At 41.1% G+C, this 22,884-nt stretch overlaps 1 protein-coding gene across 2 annotated transcripts; it reads right to left on the minus strand.

Annotated features, from left to right (window-relative positions):
• Positions 1–764: 764 nt before the first annotated feature.
• On the minus strand, positions 765–10,961 carry rab14l (RAB14, member RAS oncogene family, like). 2 transcript variants are annotated; one of them, XM_077011987.1, is made up of 8 exons: positions 10,668–10,961; positions 5,881–5,939; positions 5,559–5,612; positions 4,142–4,319; positions 3,542–3,608; positions 3,340–3,427; positions 3,168–3,198; positions 765–2,992 (listed from the first exon to the last, which is right to left on the minus strand). In XM_077011987.1, exons 2-8 carry the CDS (start codon positions 5,930–5,932, stop codon positions 2,815–2,817), a joined length of 648 nt encoding a protein of 215 aa, XP_076868102.1. In that variant the 5' UTR covers positions 5,933–5,939; positions 10,668–10,961; the 3' UTR covers positions 765–2,814. The 2 variants fall into 2 exon arrangements, with proteins under 2 accessions (XP_076868102.1, XP_076868103.1); XM_077011988.1 differs by lacking the exon at positions 10,668–10,961 and adding an exon at positions 10,247–10,387.
• Positions 10,962–22,884: the final 11,923 nt, after the last annotated feature.

The following is a 22,884-nucleotide window of genomic DNA, read 5'->3' on the forward strand; positions in this document are numbered from 1 at the left end:
GTAAACAAGACCAGCATCATGAGGACCTATGTATCTGAATGTTTTATGTTGTGAAAGAATACCAGCTACCACTCAATGATGTCATTTCCTAATATTCTGCACACCACTCACAGAACTGCCAAAAGGCTTTAAGGATTAGAATCACTAACGTCAAGGACATCCCTTGAGTTCTTTTGCCGCAAGTCTCATGGTTCAGTGGCACTTGTCTTCTAAAAAGGATTGACATATTGAGTGCTATGAAAGTATATACTTAAACCAATGAACCTTCACTGCTACGTCAAAGTCACTAAAAGGTTCCTGTTTTATTTGTATAATTAAAATGCAGTTGTTTTACAGTATTAGTGTTATTGTTTCCAACACTTAGCCCTCTGACTGCGATGCTTGAGGATAAAGCCAACCACAAGCTGACTTTTTCAACATGGTACTGCCAATGTTGATTTCTTTTTATCATAAAAAAAACATGCCACTACTCTTTGTATGCGAGCGTCAGTTTTGTACACTAATGTGCTCGTCTCTGTAAATATACATTTTCTTTTTTTTTTTGTTTCTTCCTGTAACCATGGTGCAATTTGTTGCGTAAAATACAAAGCTGTTTTGCTACTTGAAAAAGTCTCCTTTTCATGGTCACCAGAGGATGGGCAGAGGATTCACATTAGCTTGGTAAGGCTCACCGTGACTGGTGCAAGGTGAAACATGTCCATGTAATTAAAACTATACTAGCCAATCACTCCTTTAAAAAAATATTCAGCACCTCCAAAAGAATCTTTTCTCTCTAGAACATTTTATTATTATTCAAATCAAAATGTCAACATCTTAATCATATACACGCAAGAATGCATTTTAAATGTTAGCACAGCTCCTTCAAAATGTATACATATGTATACATTTATACATACGTTTTAAGTTTGTATGAACACACAGCCAGTAGTGGTGATTCAGACAGCAGAGAGGGCAGGGCAGCAGGACTAAACCCTAAAACCTTCACTCCCCCTACAGCAAAGCAAACATAGCAATCACCTTTCAGACAACATGAAATCCTCCTGGTGTAAGAGTTAAGGACATGGATAAAATGATAAAGTAAATTTGTTTGCTCTGTTTGCCACATATATGCAGATCTGCAAACATAAGTGCTGCACCAGTCCCTGCTTTGAGTTTGCTACTTTCAGCTAGCAAACCTGTACTGTGGAATTTGAACAGAACATCTAGTGCCCAGAGAGTGAGTCTGTCCATACACACATTTAGTAAGAAAATGTTAAGTTTCCTAGGTAAGAGATAGCAGTGACTCACAATTAGCTATACATTAGAGCCCGTGCTGTTGTCCCCCCCCCCCCCCCCCCCCTTGCATCATCACCAACAGATATTTAGCCTTATATACAGCTGCTGAATAAGAAAAGCATTTCATATGGTACATGAATGAAATTATAAAGTAGATCCCGAGCACTGCAGTGGAAGCTGTTCTGCGAGGTCTGTGGTGTTACTATACAAGCCTATATGACAGCAGCCAGTCAAATGTACAGACAAAACATATGCAAAGCTTTTTTCTGCCATACTTCTCAAAGATCTAAAATAAAATATAGCAATATTGTAAAACAGCATGTTTTATTTTGACAAAGATGTCCAATCTGCAGTATGTTAAGTGCAGCAAAGTAAGATTAAACAGTGATGGTAATATTAACATTTAATTATATAATAAGGCAACAAAAAATGCTGGTCAAGACAAACAAAGTTCTATTGGATGTGGTCAAAAAGGAAAGGAAGGTGGAGGGAATCGTTGCAATGAAATGATCAGGGGAAGAAATAATTTAAAAAGTGGGGACAGGGAGGCACCTTTCTTTAAAGTGCGAAAGACAGATGATAAAAGACCCCACTCCAGCCCCAAACAAGAACTTACACACACACACACACAGTGTGTGTGCTGCCTGCTACCTACCCATATACAATTACACTGATGAGAATTCCCCCTCTGCCCAAATCTTTTCCATGTTCTGTCTGTATATAACCTGCATTCAATGTCTAAGGTGGCTGCTCTCAACAATTCAGCATTGTATGTACTGCATTGGGAAGCAATGTTCTGAGACCTTGACTGGGCGTTCTCTCTGTAAGTCACAGGCGATGGACAGAATGAAATACAGGTCAGAAATCTCACTGACCAACACAAACTTAACCACCACCTGGTGAACCAACACTGTCCAAATGACTTCAAAGTAAGTCACTGAACTATTGTGTGCCACGTTTTCCCATAGCCACATCATACCTGACATTATAATCATTTCAGTCCCTCAGAGCTGAGAGCCAGACTTAATTATTCATCTCAGTAAATCCTGTTTTCATAAATAATACAGGTATTAGAAACTAAACCACGCAGGAGAGACAGATGTACATAAATCACCCAGGGCTACTTTCTACAAAGCCCTGGATTGAGAGATTCTCTTGGATAACCTTTGAATTGTTATTGAGCTGTACAATGAATTAATAAAAAAAAACCAGCCTGCTTGGTTCAGCTCTTAGTCAGTATGCTCAGGTTTTCCTGCAACAGGACTGTACCACATGATGTATCCAGTGACAGTGAAGAGTGCCAGATGTAGTCAGCTTGAAGGAGAGGGGGAGGGGAGAGACAGGTGAACAAGTAAGCAGTGAAAGAGGGAGAAGACGACAAACAGCCAGTCATGTCCGTCGCGCCCTCCCGGTCAGCCTTTGCTCATGCTCCCCCTGTGGGTCAGGACGAGGTGGGTGTGGGCCTGGATGGGGTGAAGGGTATTGGGGGTGGTGGTGCTGGGTGGGGTAGGTGGGTATGTAGGCCTGTAGTGTTGGTCATTAGCAGCCACATCCTTCCCTCTGAGGCTGTGGCTCGCTGGTTAGCCGGCCGCCCTGAGGAGCAGAGGGCTTGTGCTGGACCCCCGACTCTGCTGCGTTTAGGTCCAGGCTGCCATCCTGGATGTTTTGGTAGATCTTCTTCGCCGCCTCCAGGAAAGCATCCTCCACATTCTCGCCTCTGTCGGGCAGCAATGGGACAGCAGTCAGTCAGGGCCCGTTCACAGGTCACGAGAGTGGCGCCCAACAGAACCCTACTTACTTTACCCACATTGTAGTGTGTTAAGATTGGGGCTGGGACTGAGGTCAACCTGAGGATTTGGAAGTGGCCAGTACTGACATTACTGTTAACTTACGTTTTTGCACTTGCTTCCAGGAATAGCAATCCTGCAGGGAAACGTGCACATATCAGTTGGGGTTGATGTGTTCCGGCTAAAGCTGCAGCATATCAAATCGTACCTTTCACTGTATGTTTTATGAATAATGTTTTGCATCAGTAATAGTCAAGTCTGGTGTGAAGCATCTCACCGTTCTCTTCTGCAAACTGCTTGGCTTCCTCATACGTAACGTCTCGCTGAGCTTCCAGGTCCGCTTTGTTGCCTATGAGAATGATCACCTACAAATAGACAAGTTTCCACACTTAAAATAACAAACAAACAAAACTAAACACAAAATGTAAAGGAAGTGGTGAAAGTTCCATCATGAAGTCCGTGTGTGTGGGGGTGCTCACAGTATTGGGGTTAGTGAGGTTCCTTGCATCAGTCAACCAACTGCTGAGGTGGTTGTATGTGCTTCTCCTGCCATACACACACACACACACACACACACACACACACACACACACACACACACACACACATGCACACGGGAGCACAGGGAAAGAGAGAACACTGGTTGTCATGACAGCAGACGTCCTGACACCATCATGTCTACTGTAGCAAATCTTTGGTGAAGCATAAATCTACTAAAAACGTTTATTTGACCACATCCTGTAACATCACGTGTTCAGATACAAAACAGCTAGTGTATTCAACAGCGTTAATTCAATATATAATACGCTAGTGTAAACAGTGTTCCCCCGCGAAACGGAACCTGCATCCCTGTTCAGAACATTAGAGCCTTTCTGGGCCGGCTGGCCAAACCCAACAGGGACAGGGTCCTCCTCAGGGACAGGGTCCTCCTCAGGGACAGACAGCTGCTGTGTCGACTTGGCAGGTAGCTGATAACATTTCTTCATTCTGAGGGAACTGAGGGGCAGGTGCGGGGCGACGTGCGGGTGGAACATCCTTACAGCGCTTTCCCAGCTCAGGCCAACCAGAAGGGGGCGTACCTTGTGATGTCGTACACCATGAGGGCCCCGGCGGCGCCCCTGTAGTAGCTGCGCGTGACCGCCCGGAAGCGCTCCTGCCCCGCCGTGTCCCAGATCTGCAGCTTAATCTTCTGCCCGCTCACCTCGATTATTCGCGTCCCGAACTCCACGCCGATTGTGTGAGGGCAGTCCGCCATGACTGAGGGGAAAGCAGGGGTTCATAGGATCTTATACAGAGACGAGACCTTCCCCACAAAAGAGAATGTACACAATACAAGATTTCGGACACACACACTATACGATCCATATATTTGAATACGATCATGTAGCGGCTTTGAGTCTTTATTCCCCATAGCACAGTTCAGCAGTCATGCAGTGCAATACAGCCCCTACTAATCAGCGTTTACTAAACATCTGTTTTATTTACATTCATACGGCCTTGAATGAATGATCCATGTGGATGACCCTCTCAGAAGGCCTACAGTGGTCAACATTAATGAAACCAAAAGGCACTCTTAGCCTGACTACATTGCTACAAGTGTCATTCCTGTTGTAATTAACTTGGGTGTTTAAAGCTAATAACAGTAATTACACCAGGTCCCATTCACTGTGCATAGAAGCAGGGCGCTCCTGCTGAGGCACACAGAGACTACATCCACACACACACACACACACAATGCTTGTGCACACACACACAGACTATACGTACATGCACACACGAAGACTACACCTGCGCACACATACACAAAGACTATACCTGTCGATGTCTGTGTACACACAGAAACAGGTTGGGCCCATGTTCAAAGAGGTGAGTATTTTTGAACGCATAAAGATTCACACAGACATTTGCCAAGATGTGTTCCTGCCTGTTCTGGCAGAAGGAGACAAATAACCCTAATGAAAGTGAAGAGACATTCTACCCTGTGTCTGTCACATGTTGAATGCCAGAACAGCTGGGTTTACCACTTCACACACTGATGCTGAATTTCTATGCCCTCCCTCTCCCTCTGATGCACCCTGCAACCTTTCATTTTTGGTTTTTACTTCAGTGTGCAAATGAGGAGAGGGGACTCTTCAAACCTGAAGAGACACACACACACGCGCGCACACACACACACACACACACACACGCGCGCACACACACACACACACGCGCACACACTCCTTCCATTTGTTCTGCGCTCTCAATGGGCCTTTTGTGCGGGTGGGCGCAGGATGCCCCGGGTGAGTGTGAGCAGCACATCTGCACTTCCGCTGGCCTATTGAAGCCAGGCTCTTCCCCTGAGAAGCGCCGACGTGACGATGCACTCCGCCACACGGCCAATCAGGCACTATTCACCGTCAAGAGCCCCTTCACCACATTAAAACCATCAACCTCGCTTGCCTCACACATGCGTCTGAATGACAGCGGGTTCACACTAGCGAGTGTCGTACTTACATTTCTTTTCTGTAAACTGGTGAAGCAAGCATGACTTCCCTACCCCCATGTCCCCTGAGGAAAGAGCAGAAAGGAGGTGTTAAAGTCCACACACAACCATGACACCTGTGGCCCCGTCTGGTGCCAATGATGAGAAAGCACTCGATGACCAGCTCTAGGCTCATGATGGGAGTAACAGGGAGCAGGGGGGGCTGAGTAGTCATCACAGGTGAAATATGAACAGAAGACAGGCTGCCAGCAGATGGCATGTAATACACCTGCCCACAAGAGGTGGCGCCGTCTGACCTGCGGATTACCTTCACACACACTCAGTTTTACTTACCGATGATGATGTACTTAAAGATGTAGGAGTAGTTGTACGGTGCTGTGGCCATCGTGGCTCTGAAAACAATAAGAGCAAGAAAAAACTAAACATAAGTGACGACAGGAAGTCCATACTAGAGGTCTGCACTCCCGCGGTAATCCCGCAGGACCCGTCAGAATATCTTGCGGCGCGGGACATAATTTAATTGTTACTGGTGGGAGCGGGAGTTTAATTAGTCCAGGCGATGCGGGAGCGGGACCGCATATTAGGGCTGAACGATTAATTGCATTTGCGATAATCTCGCGATATTTTAAAACACGATTCTCTAATCGCACAGGCTGCGATTTAAACTGGTCACGTGACTTGGGAGCGAGCCGAGCCGAGTACGAACGGAGCAAACCCGAGCAGGAGGCAGGGAGGTGGAGAAGTGAAGTTAACACAGCGCACTTTAACTTGTTGCACAATGGCTTCAGGCTCGACAGAAGCTGACACAACTGAAAGTCTAATACCAAAGAGGGCAGCACATCAGTTGTGTGAAATTACTTTGGCTTTTAAAAAGATGCTGCTCAACGTCAGGTACCCTGCAAAACGTGCCTTGCTACTGTTGCTATGACGCGAGGTAACACTACAAACCTTCTTCAGCATTAAAAAAACACCACAAAGCCTCGTATGATATTTGTAAGGCTAAAATGTCAACGACCAGTGCTGCGTCTTCAAATACGCAAAAGTGTTTCTCTGCGATTATACAGCCTTAGTATGCGGTGAGCAGCGAAATACCGTAAAATCACGCATATAGGCGCAATAAGATTTAAAGCACGGATGAATCGCATAGCTTCACCGGTCCAGCAGACAGGGTTCACTGACCGAACCGTTTGAAAGTGTAACTCCTTATGGATAGAATTCGAAGAAATAACTGAAATAACGCTGAAATAACTCGGGCAGTAACGGAGTTCATAGTGAAAAACATGATGCCCGTTAATATAGTGAACAAGCCCGGCTTCACGGCTTTGTTAAACACACTGGATATGCGCTACCAAATGGCCTCACGCACATATTTTAGCCAAGTTGCTATACCTGCAGGGCTGCCAACTCTCACGCATTGAGCGTCTTAGACTAAAAAGTTACTAGTTCGCTCTGGCGCCAACCACAGGCGATCGATCACGATATAATAATAATACTTAAATTTAGTCCATTCCACTCCAAGCGATCTTGAAAAGTTGGCAACCCTGTATCTGAGCTGTATAAAAAATACCGGAACAGTTTCCTGAAAACAGTGGGAAAATATCGCGATTTTAAATCGCAATCGCAATTTATAGATAAAAAATTGCAATTAGATTATTTTCCAAAATCGTTCAGCCCTACCGCATATACATGTAGAAAAATCCCGCCAATTAATAAATAGTCTAGACAATTATAATAATAACAACGCATTGATTTCCATGCATAAGGAACAGGACGAAAACATCTAATCATTCAGTAAGTAAGCAATAAACTAATTCAATATATTGGCTAAGCAACTGATCACGTGAACATGAAGTGTGCATCATTTTGATACAGAAATGGCAGAGACTGTAGAAGGTCAACCAGTTTCAGCTGTGGAAAATTTAATTAAAACAGGTGAATACACCACAATTAAGCCAACTACAGGAAAGTCTGATGTATGGAAGTCATATTCCATTGTAATTATTGGAGATGGAAATTGTCTACCATTTGCTTGTTGTGATAGATGTCAGAAAGTGTTGGTGGTCACCTGACGGCATGTGTTTGGACTGTGGTAAGAAATGGCACAGCGCGATCCATCAATATATTGCTGTTTTAATAAATACATAAGAAAATTTCAAGTACTAAATTTAATTAATTCAATTCATATGAGGATTGCGGGCGGGGGCGACAGAAATGAGTATGTGGCGGGCGGGTGCGGGATTAAAACAAGCGATTTTTTGGTGGGAGCGGGCGGGAGCGGGACTAAAACAAGCGGGATTAAAAAAGCAGTCCTGCGCAGACCTCTAGACCAGACCACCATAGTGCATCATGGTTACCAATGCTGACGAGGCCATGTGTTCCGCACTGGAGTCACTTCAGTGCTGAGCTGTGCTTTACCGTGACAGGACCCACCCAATCCAACACTGGATATTTCACTGTGATTTACCCACACTTTCCCTACACGTGCACATCCTGAGCACCAGCAGCTGGGCAGAGTCAGTGTTCAGCACCTGCTTGCAGGCATATGAAGCAGTCTTGACCTCTTTCTGCAGGTGAATGGGGTATGGCTTTCAAACTTCTTGGCAGCAATCACACAAACATTTTAGCTGACATAATTCAGTCAAATGGGCTCATCCAATCTGTGTATAAACTTCAATTTCCAATGAAACATAAATAAGAATGTTTTGATCCACAGTTAATTATTTTTGGCTGTATTAATGCCTTCACAGCACAATTTCTACAGTACATACATACAATTTCTTTCTGTAATCGGACTAAAATATTTTATTACAACATTCAAATTAAATTAGTGTCTTGGGCCCTCAAGGAACAATTAAATTAACTCATTAAACTAATGCCATGCCAAAGACGTTTTGTCCTCAAGGGAAGTCACTAGTGAAATGAATAACTAATGAATCAAGAGCTGTAAACAATGGCAGAGAGCTGCAGCTATGACATGCATGAGTTCCAGTCCGCTCCTGATGAAAAATATTCTAATCACTAATCCAATTCTGTTATGCAAAGAAACAGACTGCACAGGCTGTAATAAGATGAGACAAAAACCAGACTGCCGAAGAGCAGATGACTGTTCTATGCTCGAAGTGCTTCAGTTCCAACTGTAATGTGAGCCGTAGTCAGTCAGGCTTGACAAGAACAGAAGAGAGAAAGGATGGCATCCTTATGTTAAGGGTCCTTGTTGTTGGGCTCAGCAGCAATCTTAGTTTGAGTGGCTACATTATATGATCCACAATCATGTAAGCATAGTTGCTTAAATGTTACCTCAAGCACAATGCAGTGAACATAGCATGAATTACCTTACCATAGAACAAATTATTCAGACTTCCCACAACAGAAGAGACTTTTCTGAAAAGGGTTTTCCTAACCAATGGCGTTTCCCTGTAGAGCAGTCAAACCTGTCCCTGAGGTTACAATCATTTCAGGATAACTTTTTTTGCCTGCAAACAATCTTATCTTGCAAAGCAAAAAACTGAAAAATGTGTCACGATAGCAGTTTCTGGTTGTGCAATGTTTCAGATCCTTGCTATGATGCCCCAACCACACCTTTCAGAAAGGTCCCCGTGTCAAAGATTCAGTGAGCCCTCAGTGCCTCCTCAGACTTCTCCTCCCCTCACATGACCCTGCACCATGTGCTGCTTTCATTAGACTACATCTGTGACATGGCACAACTCTGTCAGTCTCACAAACAAGTTGTCCATGCAAACTGCTTCAGGGACCTTCATGTATCTCACCAGTCAAACAGCACACACCCACTTTCATGGAAGCAAGTGTCCTTACAAAAGCAGACCCGAGACAAATCACAAATCTGATTTCACATCAGTGGACAGCAACCTCTACTAATAAATTCTTGCACCACAATAGTGTAAAACTGAAAACAACTGTTTAAAAAAAACCTCTTAACAGGGTTTAGTTGCATCTAAAGAGAGGCAGTGGAAAACTTGTGATCAGGATGCAGTTTCAGTACTTCCCTGTTTGGTTCAAACTACTTATTTTTCTTTCACATGCCTTTCATGGCCTTAGGTTTTTATAACGCGTCAGTGAGCGCATTATTGTGCGTTAATACAGTTCCTCACCCTAACCAATCTAGCCACCCTGAACTAGACGACTTGTTCGCCATAACTAAGATTACACCCGTTGATGCTCCGGCCTGCTCGTCACAGTCCAGTAAGCAGTTACATTTGACTCAATGAAGACCTAGCTAGCTAGCTAACCATTTAAAGTAGACACTAACTTACACTTTTTCAAACCCATCGATTTGGCAACTGATTCTTTAGAATAAAGAAGCAGGTTACGGTAACGTAAACTACACTACAACCGCTTAGTCTGTGCAGTGACAATGGTATTTGGAGTTGCTATTAACTACCGAGCTAATTTAACCAGTCAGGCAACGTTAGCATTGCTAGCTAGGAAAAGCTATGTAACTAGCCAGCTAACACGGAATCATATTTGGATACCCATTGTCGAAATTACAATAAATGCGCGTTTGGAGATATCGTTATATGTGCACCGACGTATCATAGCAATCTTACATGTTATACAGCGTGTCATAAGCTGTTTAACTACACACCAACAGTTACTTCCGAGGAGCTGGCTCGCTACTATTAAACATTACCGACTTAACTGTGAACTTGCTAAACATCTCCGAATAAAATCATCCTCCTACCTGCAATAAAGCAATCTCGATTGAAGAAAATGTATATCTTAACGATATAAAAACAATTTTAATGTTATAGGTTACATTCCAAATACGACCAAAATTGGTTTGGGTGTCGTCTAGTCACCTTCTTCCTGTTTTCCTAACGACACCAACTGCCCACCAGTGTTCATTCTGCACCAGCTACCTTGCTAACAAAGCTATGCTGGGTAGTTAGCTAGCTGGAGAGGTGGGTAGCAGGACACATACCTGAGTGAATTGGTTATCTAGCTATGTTGCTGTATTTGCTAGCTAGCGAGCTAGTTAGCTTGCTAACCAGGTGTTGTTTCTCTAAACATTCACTCTAAAAGGTATGCTGAAACATGAATGGTGTCGATTTCGTAGAGACAGACAACATTTCAATCATATATTATATGGTATGTGTCCTTACCAAGGATTTTGTTGTTTATTTCAGTGCCTTGAGCTTCCCGAAGGGATCTGCAGGTTATCCTGGGTTGGAGAGAGACTGACTATCCAAGATGGCGCCGCACAGGGTTTCCTCTGTCGTATACACTGTGATCGTGGGACAAAGGACGTCTATGCAGGATATAATTTCAGATACATTTTAGATAGCATAAATGTGATTGCTGTAGAAAGAAATCTTAAAATGTATGGTTTGTTGCTGTTGTGGAAGGGTACGACAGGTTACACCTGGTGGGCTAGTGACTAAAAACTAAGATAGCTACACACACCAGTGTAACCATCATTTGCAGCAATTAAGAGGTGGACGTTGAATTTTACTGTAGCGAAATGACAACCTCTTTGAGACGGTAGTATAGATAGAATGGATGCAGGACCGTTAACTCTTCGTTCACTCTATCGCTTATGTCATTTAATGCAACGTCCTTTAATTAATTTATGCACGGTCGTATACCCATTAAAATAATTAGAAATTGTGGATTTTCATTGATAATAAAGACAGCATAGGCTAGATATTAAACATGTTATGTTCTTTTACAATGGAAATGGCCACAGTTTTTGTTTAAGGGACAAGATATTCGTGTAAGTCTCGCGTTTTACAAGAGAACGTTGGCTAATTTAATGTAGGCGTCGGGTGATTTGGTTACATGTGGTCCTTGGAGAAATAATCGTTTGCCACTTCAGTCTATATGTAAAATAGTTTTTTTCATACTGTGGTTGCTCATCCATACAAACGTTTAAGCCCTTCCATTAGTGTGGATTCTTTGCGTAGTGGTGGTTCATTAAAGACACAGTACGGTACAAATTTAGGCAACCATTTTGATTTTTTAAATTATCCAAACAACAGCATGGTGTCTTAAATGTATTTAATACGGTTTAACAGTTATGTCCATGCAACACATGGATCACTGACAGCACAAAATAGCTGCATATAAATGTAGGATTTAATGTGTTAAACGATTACATGAAATACAATTTTGTACAGGACCATGAAAGACAAATAACACGTTATCATATGGATGTAGAAATTACATACCTTAGTCACGTGCTGCCGGGACGACTTCACTTATTTTACACAAAGTGATACATATCTAGCAATGATCACAGTGATTGGAACAGAGTTATTGAGAAAAAAATCATAATTTCAACTTTTAACAAATAAGCTTTGTCCTCATGGGAAGTCACTATTGAAATGTGTGAAAAAAAACTTTTAACCCTTTCCCTGAGGGCCCCCTTTCCATTTAACATAACAGGCTCATTTACCAAGTTTTTAAAAGAAATGACAACTGATCTGAATGCCCAACTATCAACCTCTGAAAACGCAAGTGATTTTAAAAGGTAACATTATTGTCCTATAATTCTTGTGAGCACAGTACCAAATTCTACAGACATGGATAAAATGTTTCCCAACCTTTGTCTTTCCTTCAGTTCCCACTTCTTGACTGTATTTGGGAGCATAATGATAATTATATCCATAATTTAAACCTGCTTAAACAACAAACAAATATATAAAATGGTAAAACACTGTTTCCATAGAACTTTCTCACAGCTGCATCCACGTTGTCAAGAGGCTAACCAGCACACAGATATAATGCAATGTGCGCGAGCGCCAGTGGGGGGCCCTGTTACATAAGTCCGAATTACAGCAGTGAATGCTCACACCCGGCAGCTCCTGTTGCTGACAGTGGCGGGAGGTAGCGCAACCACTTGTCAGGACAATTCCCAAAGCCGCTGCAGAGGAAGGAATTATAGGACAATGATTATAGCAGCATTCTAAAATACAATCCTGAATTTGATAGCTAATTTATTCAATTTAAATAAAACCCATTGGGGTTATTCCTGACCCTTCACTTCAGAGTCAGGAGTATTGATGTGATAAGTCAGTTATATTTACACTATTTCTTAATGATTATAAACTATATGGCAGGATTTAAATTTAAATTCCAGAGCTGAATACTGTCACATGGAAGAATATAGGATGACTGCCTCAAATATTTCATTCATATCTTTTGCTTTTCAAAGGTTTACTCAGACAGACTCATACTACTTTTGTGTATCATACCTGTTGCCACAGATACCACTGGTAGTGAATGTAAGATGTTTTGAGAGTGATGTCAAAGTATTTTATCCACTCAGTCTTAGTTCACTTAAATCCCATAAATAAAATGTTTAATAGTTCTGTCTGACTCTAGTTTTATCAGTTAGAGTATTCACAAAGGAATATTTAGTGCACATAAACTTCTTCCTGGGAAACTATGAAATCAGCAAAACGAGTTAAGCAGCAAAAATTAACGTCTTGTCAAAATGCTTAAGCTAAGCAAAGAAGTCAAATAAGGTGAAATCAGAATTCCCTTCATCCTCTTTCTGCTCAGATTTCTTTCCATTATTTGTAAGACTGCATCGAGCTAGAAATAGGCTGTTAGTATCAGCTGTTAGTCCCTGCTTTACAGGTAATTTCTAGGACGTGCAGTTTGCATTAATACACAATGTCCAAGAAGCAGGCCAGAAATTCAGCACTTGGTCATAATCAAAGCCGTTAAGCATGTTATGCAACTCCCCTCTTGCAGGACTGAAATACTTCTTTGCTGGGATTAAAACAGTGCGGGTCCAGATCAAATCCAAGACGGTGCTCTAAAGCCTGATATGGCTGGCTGGGCCTTGTTTGAGACACCGGCCCGTGAGCATTTTAGAAGCCTGTCATCAGCAGTCTGTGACACCATTATTCCCCGAAACCTGTGCTTCCTCAGCCATTGGTCAAACACGGCGTGCTCTTCAAACGTATGCAAGATTGACATGGCCTCTTAGGTGGACATCAGAATGATTCATTATTGACTATGTAGGTCTTTTGGAAACTGGGATCTGCTGCATGCAGAAAGTTTAGCAGGACTCTGTATAAATTTGACATAGTGAGGTGATCATAAATGTATATCTGTTTATTTCTAATAAAGATGAGTTTCATCCTACATCTTATAGTAAATATGTCTATCGTGTCTGTATTGATTGTTCTTCATGGAAATACCTTGCTTTTGATGTACAGCTTTGCAACATGGACTTGTATATTATCATTATTACATGATACTAATCATATTATACATAAGTATAGTATAGTCTCTTGTCTAAGATTAGAAGGTGTAATTTTGTGTAGAATGCATTAACAGTCCTTGAAAGTGGTCGCTCCACTCCTAGGATTTAAAATGATTTAGCCCATGCAGTAAATGTAGATCATTCAGGCACATCACATAAAAATCTAAATGACAAGGAAAAAAGATTTTCCTGGATATTTTAGCCCAATAAAACAGTCAGTGCAATTTCCAGCAAACTCTGGAAGACATAGTTTGGTATATCATTTAACTGATCTTTGAAATTGAAATTGCATATTTTTTCTGTGCAGATGTTTTCATTCCACAGACCAATATTATTATAGAACATTGAGGCTACTCACTGCTCTGTGTCTTGATGCAGAAGCGATGTTTAAAGCCTTTGTGGGAATGAGTGCAGGTGATGACCTCAGGGTTGGTGCAGCCCACATCCACATATCTCTGACCATGGATGATGTTACAGCCATAGCACTGTAGTCCTTGGACTTGAAAGGAAAACAACAACTTTTGTTGCACAACAACTGTCCTGATATTTGGATCCAAAACTCCATGTGGGTCCTGCTTTGAAAATCACATGTGAATGGGGAATTTGTGGCTTTTTTTGTTTTGTATACAAACACTAATGTTTAAAGATGATAAAATAAGTACTCAGAATCAACAACTTTGTGTTATGGTACTGAAAGGCAATCACTGTGTTTGATTAGGCAACAAAAATGAATGCTGTACTCCCATCTTGAAAAGGTAATTTAGTTTCTCATATCTTGTCTGGTTTCCCTCCAAAAGTGTCTTCAGGTGACCTTCAGTGCTGACATACACACATAACATTGAAATGAGCCTTTATGACATTTTTTAGAAAATGAACATGTCAGCATGGTTTCTTCATCTATCACTGTCACCAAGAAAACAAGATACGCATTATAACAAAGGGAAGTAATCAAAGAGAAAAGCAAAACATAAATTACAGGTTTCTCAGGTTTCTATGCAAATTTTCGTAGTCGATAATAAACATGCTAATACAGAAGAGAAAATTGTTTTTTGGTTGTTTGTTTTTCATGCGTACTCTGAAGAGTTCTTTTCCATGTGGGAATGAAGCAAGATTCCATGGTCATTTTTACTATGCCAAGCATACTGGCTTACTTATTAAACATCAGGACATTCCTGTTGCATTCCAGTCAAACCATTTTGTTTCATCCAGTCAAACAAGCTCTCAGCTTGGGGGGGGGGGGGGGGGGGGGTCGGAAGGTTGGGGGTGAAATCAGTATATTAAAGCTCCAGAAACAGGTACTAAAATGGCCTCTTTGAACCTACTATACTATCAGGATCTACTTCACGTTGCTCTTTTATTTATTAATTCTTTGCTCTGAGAAGATTTAATGACGCAACAGTTAATGTGTTGGACCTATTTTCGTTATGTACCAAAATATTTTATTGCTACTAAATAGCACAATATTAAGCTCAGTCAGTTCAGGAAATTGTTCAGCTTGGGATGATTGATGCATCTGTTGTATGGATGGCTAAATTAATGTGATCTCATTTAATTTTCCAATAACTCATATGGATGACCAACATTAAAATCATTTTATGCAATTAATAGGTTTTCATTTTAGCATAAGTAAATGGATAAGCTTGTGCATTTTAGCACAAGCTAATGTTAAGCTTGGCATTGATCCATCCTTCCACAAAGAAAGCACTCTCATAAACATTAATGCAGTACAGGCGTGTATGAAAGAGTCGTTATATGGATTTTCCATGCTCACATAAATGTATTCATTTAGATTGTAGCCACACTCTCATGCCACTGTCACACTGTTGTTGTTTATTTATTTAATTAATGCAGAATTAATTCAGTTCAGTTGAATTAATATTTTACACCTTTTCCCCCAAACCCCAACCTTTAGACCAGGGGTAATCAATTAAATCTTTCCGCGGTCCATTTTTGGCAGATAGCTCAGACCTTAGGTCCGGGTCCGCGGTGGCGAACGAAAGTTGTTGAGCGGGGGGGGGGGGGGGGGGTGTTGGCGAACGAAAGTTGTTGAGCGGGGGGGGGGGGGGGGGGGGGGGGGGGGGGGGGGGGGGGGGGGGGCGAACGAAAGTTGTTGAGCGGGGGCGAACGTAACACTCGTCTGAAAATAAATTCTCCGGTTTAAAATATAGTCTCCCGTTAAAATTTTTTTGGCATTTGGGTCCGTATCAGGAATGTGATTGGGTCCGGACAGGACGGCGTTCGGGTCCGGATCCGGACCGCGGTCCGCCATTTGGTGATACCTGCTTTAGACTGTCTGTCCCTTTGATAAATATTGTTCATAGTGAAGAAAATAATATTCAGTCACATCAAAGTAATGTAATCTCTCACCAACACCCCCCCACACACACCACCACCACCACCACCACCACCACCAACACCAACACCACCACTCCACCCCCACACACAAACATTAGCACAAAATCAACTTTTTATCACTCACTCACACACTCACTCACCTTGTGTTGCAAAGAACGCTGATGCTAAAGTCAGTCCAACTCCGTATAGCAGCCAAGTCTGTAAAGTCATGGATGCTCTGGTGAGGTCCGTCAGGGCTGGAAATTTACTGCGCGGCAATGTGCCGGCGTTTGCATCCGAGCTCCTATCAGACTAGAGGTCCATAGAGCGCGCTTATAGGCACAAGCCTGTTAAACCCAGACTCGCAGTCTGAGCGCGAAGCACAGGCGGGGTGCTTGCTAGCAGCAGGGGGCGGGAAACGCCTCATTGAGCTCGCGAAATAAATCATTTTTCTTCCAGTTGTCTGGTCACGTTTTCAGAGGTAGCCTACAATCTAGTAAGACGCATGTCTAAATGAAATTTGTCACTGGTCCACGTTTTATTAATTTTCCTGCCTTGTGCTCGGCAAGAAGAATGCAAATTCATACGAAGGGAAATAAAACCAAGTGTCTCTGCTTGAAATTAGACAATTATTATTTTTATTAATTTTAATAATCCGTGTTATCTAATAGTAGCTATCACAATGTATTGATGCCCAATGGTGTTCACAATATGGTGAACTTGAAGACGAGTGAGTGCTATGACTCTCGACAGCAGGTTCTATCTGTTGAGTGTATCGCCCTGCTTTCGCTTAGTAGAGACATTCTAATCAAGAATTAAAGGCTAAATCCTTTCTTAGAGTGTGTAAAGCTGCGGATAAGTCAGGCTTTGGAGTAAACCCAGTCCCCTCTGCACTCAAAGCAACATATGGCCGCGCTTGATAGATGATAGACTACAATTCTCTCATAACGAGACATAGGCCTATATTACACGGATAGTGACATATTTCATTCAGGTTATTCAATGTTGACTTACAACCCAGTGTCCGATTGGTATGAGTTTAACGCACCTTTGATTGTGACAGGGAACTGAGGTGCAGTCTTAGTTGAGTTTAGGGCTTTTGAAACCCTTATCAATATTCCACTCACAGCTTTGTGAAAATGGCATGTTATTTTCCTTCACAGAAGCTATTATACTGTCAGTATGTTCCCCGTACTAGCATGTTCAAGTGAGATGCAATGTAAAAAAATCACCCCCCCCTCCAAAAAAACTAAACAAAACCAGTATCTTCCAGAACAATAAATAAATAAAAAACACTGCATATTCAACGTTTGATACAATTAGTTTAATGCGGTTCTTTATTTGTTTGGCATTACAATGTGAGATGTCAACAAAAATGTGTTGAAGCTAGCCTGCCTCTGAAGCGAGGGTACCAGCACAGCTTGTGAAGTGTTTGCTTCACAAGCTGAAACGGATGAGCTGTGGTCTCGGATGAAAGCGCGCCTTTGCTCAATAGCTTGCTACTTATCTAATGTCACACAAAAGCTCTTAAAAATCCCCTTTAAGTCCCTAGCAGTGACGGTGAGGGAGTGTGTAGCCATAGAGCTCAGAATAGACCTGCTGAAATTTTTATGAAACTGCATTTAAAGGAATTGGAGGCATAGAGCCAGAGCCAGACAATTGCAAATAAAGAGCATAAATGTGAAAAATGCTCCAGTCTCGACTGCCTAGCTTCTATTATATTTCTCCATTAAATGTCTGTTATGAAGTTAACTTGGGACCTTACCAAATAATAAAAGAAAATAAAATAAAAATCTCTAATTATAATATTGGATTATACCATACAATTCCACATGTATTTGGTTGGCATGACCGAATCGATACTAAGTACTAGTTTAGTCATCCAGACCTTCTGGAATATTGTGGAATATTTTTGTCACACACACTAAAACTGTTTCTTTAATGCTGCTACTTGCCATGAGATTAACAACTGAGAACTATACTAGACAGGGCGGTATTTACCCACAGATTATGTAGAGTAAGTTTTATGAGAGACAGAGACAGAGAGAGAGAGAGAGAGAGAGAGAGAGAGAGAGAGAGAGAGAGAGAGAGAGAGAGAAGGGGGGGGAGAAAATGGGAAACAAATTCTTTGCAATTTCATGCTGCAAAGAACCATTTTAGCACAGGGCCAAGAGTATAGTGAAGGGCTGGATCAACATCAACACTGAAATGTTTGCTACAGAAATACCAGAATAAATGTACACACCGACAATTACCAACTGACAATGCTTTAAATGAAACAGGTAAGTATAATCAACCATTCATGGTACATTTGACAAATGATTGTGAAAAAAAAAACATTCACAATAGAACACACAGCCTATCTGAGATTGCATTAGGCTCTTTGGAATGACCTCCCTGATAGGTGCATGCTGTTTGTCCAATAAAGGACCAAACAAAGGCCATATTTATTAAAGCACAAACACACTCTGGAATGATGCCTACAGATGGAGCTCAAGGGGAAACCACCATCTGTGAGTTTTGAGTAGGAAGCACTGTCATGCACATTGTGCCATGCCAGACTTTGGGTCCAAACTCTTATTACTCTATGTCCTTGTCACCCTAAGTGAAATTTCATATGTTCCATTCAGAGGCTACATGAAACATATTTTAGTATCATTAACACATTTTATTATTTTAACTAAAATCATAATTTAAAATTGAATCATTGTTTAAGGTGTCCAGTTTTAAAATTATGAACTAAAATAACTAGTAGTAATTCTAATTATTTTAAATTATGTTTTATGTATGAGTAGATGTTAATGTTTAAAATCCAATTATGATCAAGATTATTACTGTGACGCTGGGGCTGTAGCAAAGGATGAGACACGGAAATCCTTCTGACTGACGCCACGGTTGCTTTATTGACAGATAAGCGCATAAAGCGCACGAAAAACATAGAAGCCTTCACACAACGTGTAAACATTAGACAACGACGAGTACAGGACACTGCGCGAGCGCACAATAAATAGACAAACCACATTAGCCCCACGTGATTACGAGACTATTCACAGGTGATACACATTATCACACGACATAGCCATCACCTCGGAGTTCCACAGACGCAGACAAAGCACGTGGACCACGTATACACATGCCCAAAGGGGAGGGGCCGGGGTCCTCAACGTGACAATTACATTGTTATTTTTTTCATCTGGAACAAGTATGCACTAATAAATGTAATTTTTAATTCATTCAGTACATTACAAATTTTAAATGATTGTTTTGAAGCTACATAGGACATGAACAGATATGCACAGTGTATTTGCTATCAAAAGACCTAGATGTGAATTAGAATAGAATGACATTGTGTTGTAAACAAGAGGGCTGGAACCAGTCTTCTCGTTAAGAGCCCTGGAGCAGTCTCCTCGTTAAGATCGTTAAGTTTCCTCAGCAATTCACTGGCTCGACACACTCCCTGCATTCATTTAAAATATTCCAAGCAAGAGCATGTTAACATTTTGCTAACTTGCATAATGATATTCATTATAGATTTACTGTGGGTATATGATTTGAATCAAAGTAGTCCCAGATCTTAATCAGCATCCAAGAAACCTGGCCCTTTGATGACTTATAGATGCAAAATTTTAAGCAGCTGTGTGCATCTTGAGAATTAGATAGTAATATAGACATGGATTTGAAACTATGACATCCATATCATCTGACATAATGCAGTAACAGCTACCATTCATCCATGAAGCATACTTCATGAGAACCTTGCCAGACATGTATACTAAAGCTATGTGTACTAAAGCCAAGAGTACTAAACACATGTGTACTAAAGCCATGAGTTCATTGAGAGGAATGCCTGATCCTGTACAGACAGCCGGCCAGACCTTCCCACTCCAGTGGTCATCATCTCTACTATGACCAAGTATGACAAATGAACAGACCTTCCACAAAATTGCCAATATAGGTGTTGATTTGCGTGGAAAGCAACCAGTGAGGTCAGTAACGCATTACTTAGCTCATTACTCTGACCACTTTTTTCAGTAACGAGTTATTTTACATTTACTATTTCCAATCCAGTAATCGGATAAACCTGATTACGCATGGACGTAATTGAACATAATTTCCGATAAGTATTACGACAGATGCTGCACCCTTACGGCTGCCAATCTTACGCATGCGTGAGACACGTTGGTTACCCCAGCTCATTGGGATTGTTTTTAACAGACATAACGGTTAGCACAGATAATATTTACCACCCAAAGCCAAATATATGTTGAATGTTTGCGTCAAACCGCGATCAGCATTCCATATATCGACTTCATATCAACGTCACTCCCCGAGACACAAGAAGAAAGCTAAAAAATGACAAAAAATAGTAACGCACAGATACTCGGATAAGTAACTTTATTGGCATTTGCCGCACAGGCGTATTGCTGCCCCCGACAGGCCAACTGCAACAGTTGAAGTACATAAATTTGGCAGTTTCTGTCACTACCCGATTTGAACCAGAAACCTACTGTATTGAATGTTCTCTGTGGCTGTGTTCGAAATAGCCTACTACATACTACTGGTGTACTGCTGGGCCCCAAAACAGTATGTAGTATGCAGTATGCGAATAAAAAGAATTACATTTTTCCAGTAGGCGAAACATCCCCAGATGACATACACTTTTGCAAAATATTCCAGTACGTACTGCATCCTGCAGCCAGGTACTCTTGCTATGTTCACGTGACCCCATAGCAGAGCCGGAGTGGCTAATCGGGAGATTCGGGAGGATTCCCGATGGGCCGGCTCATGTCAGTCTCTAGTTTGGGCCGATTGGGAGGGAAAAATAATTTTGGGCCAGATTTGGACATGAAACTCCCGGGCTGAAAATGTGTCCCACTCCGGCCCTGCCCCATAGTATGCTTTGCTTTTGTCACATACTGGAAACTGTACTGCATACTACTATACGAGGACCAATATGCAATATCCAGTATAAACTGAGTGCAGTATGCAGTATGTAGTAGGCTATTTCGAACACAGCCACCTCTCCTTTCTACATTGTTAACCCACCACTGTGGCTTGTGTGTCAAATTTACATGCCATGTCATAAATTTACCCGCATTTCCCAATGGTGGGCACTAATTTCCCACCCTGGTGAGTATTGGCAAAACTGATTTTTGATTATTGCAGCATGACTGATTTTGTCATTGCAGCAGCTGCTGAATGTAACTAATAAAATAACCTGTAATCTAACTTTTAAAAAAAGTAACCAATAAATGAACTGAGTTACTTTTAAAAGGAGTAATCAGTAATCAGAAATTGGATAACTTGTTCAAGGTTAGTAATGTTTTTCTGTTTTGTTTTTTTTGTTTTTAGTTTTCATGTGGGCAAAGCCTGAAAAGAGCTAATGTTGTGTTTTCTGTTTCATCCATGGATGCTTTAGAATTAGGTCAGAAGAAGCAGAAATGTGTTTTTGTAATTCATTATGCATTACATCACTGTGTCAAATTCAAAACTGAGCTGCACATACATGATTTCAACTTGCCCATCGGTTACAAAACTTAAACCATGACATAAAATGATCACATAGTCCCACTTAAGTGATCTCCTGTTAAGTGTTTCCAAACCAGATCATATTTTATTTTTCCAGTTCAGAGCATTTGTACAAAAGTTCTATTTTTCAATTTTCCAATATGCTATTTGTTTAGAAGGGTAGGATCTTGTATTCAAAGATAGATTAGGCTTGACTGAAATTTATATGATCTCCGTAAACAAAAGCTTTTAGCATTGTTTAAAATCTGGAGGGGTTCTTAGTAGATCTAGTGATTGAAATCAGTAAACATTAACATCAATTAAACCATTCATAACATGACAAGACCATAACTTAATTATTATGCCATTTAAGGCAACAAGAATATTATGAGGAAAGAACTTACATATGCAAACTGTCATTGACACATGTGGTTTCGCTTCTCCTCATGCAGACATCTGTCATGTTTTTTTTTTCTCTGTCAGTACTATAAATCCTCAGTTTTGGAGCTATGTTGCAAACAAAACCTTAGAAGGCTCTGACATTTGCAGAGTGTTAGAAATCGAGGGAATGGTTAGGGTTGTACATTTTGTGCTTTATGACCTTAAATAAGAGCCTGTTCTCTTTCGAATTTCCCTCTGTAAATTTGGAATGACTCAGTACTTGGAACAGATCATTGCCAAAACCCTTTCTTAAAAGGAATTCTACAGTCATTCAATCTCTTTCTTAAGGTAATCATTTGAGATAGTTAAACTCCAATGATTAGTCACAGTTTTAATCTCTTTTCCTCTTATGTGAATCCAGGTGACTTACATTTTTATTATTTGCATCCTTGGTAATGATGAGTTATGAAAATATGATGTAAAATGATTATCAAATAACCTATTGTCTTATTTTCTGACATTCAAATGTGGTCTTTGATAACTTCCTGTTCTATTTTGGTGAATAAAGTGACACAAAATGAAATGAGCCAAAATGACTCTCCCATTCCTTAATCAGGCAAAGGCTATTTAAAATTCAGTTTTAATAACTAAAACTGTGTTAAACCTGCTTGAAAAAGGTCTCAAGTGTTTTTACTCAAATGCGCAATGAGGATGAGAATTTTCAAATCAAAACTTTCCTTTAAATATGTGGAACTTTGTTTTCTTCCCTGGGACACAGTCTCTGAAAGAATGATTAGATTTCATCTCCATTCTTACAAACTACTTAGAAGCTTTGGCAAACTGTACTGATGTCATCTAGTCAGAGAACTGGATACCACTGG

Source organism: Brachyhypopomus gauderio, chromosome 7 (genome assembly GCF_052324685.1).
Source record: "Brachyhypopomus gauderio isolate BG-103 chromosome 7, BGAUD_0.2, whole genome shotgun sequence".
Taxonomy (NCBI): domain Eukaryota; kingdom Metazoa; phylum Chordata; class Actinopteri; order Gymnotiformes; family Hypopomidae; genus Brachyhypopomus; species Brachyhypopomus gauderio.

Excerpts from the sequence above, each read along its gene's own strand:
- rab14l (XM_077011987.1), bottom strand. The coding sequence starts at position 5,932 with ATGGCCACAGCACCGTACAACTACTCCTACATCTTTAAGTACATCATC. Across the intron at positions 4,320-5,558 it reads CCAGTTTACAGAAAAGAAAT|TCATGGCGGACTGCCCTCAC; the intron begins GTAAGTACGACA and ends CTTTCCCCTCAG. Across the intron at positions 3,199-3,339 it reads GCAGTTTGCAGAAGAGAACG|GATTGCTATTCCTGGAAGCA; the intron begins GTGAGATGCTTC and ends GTTTCCCTGCAG.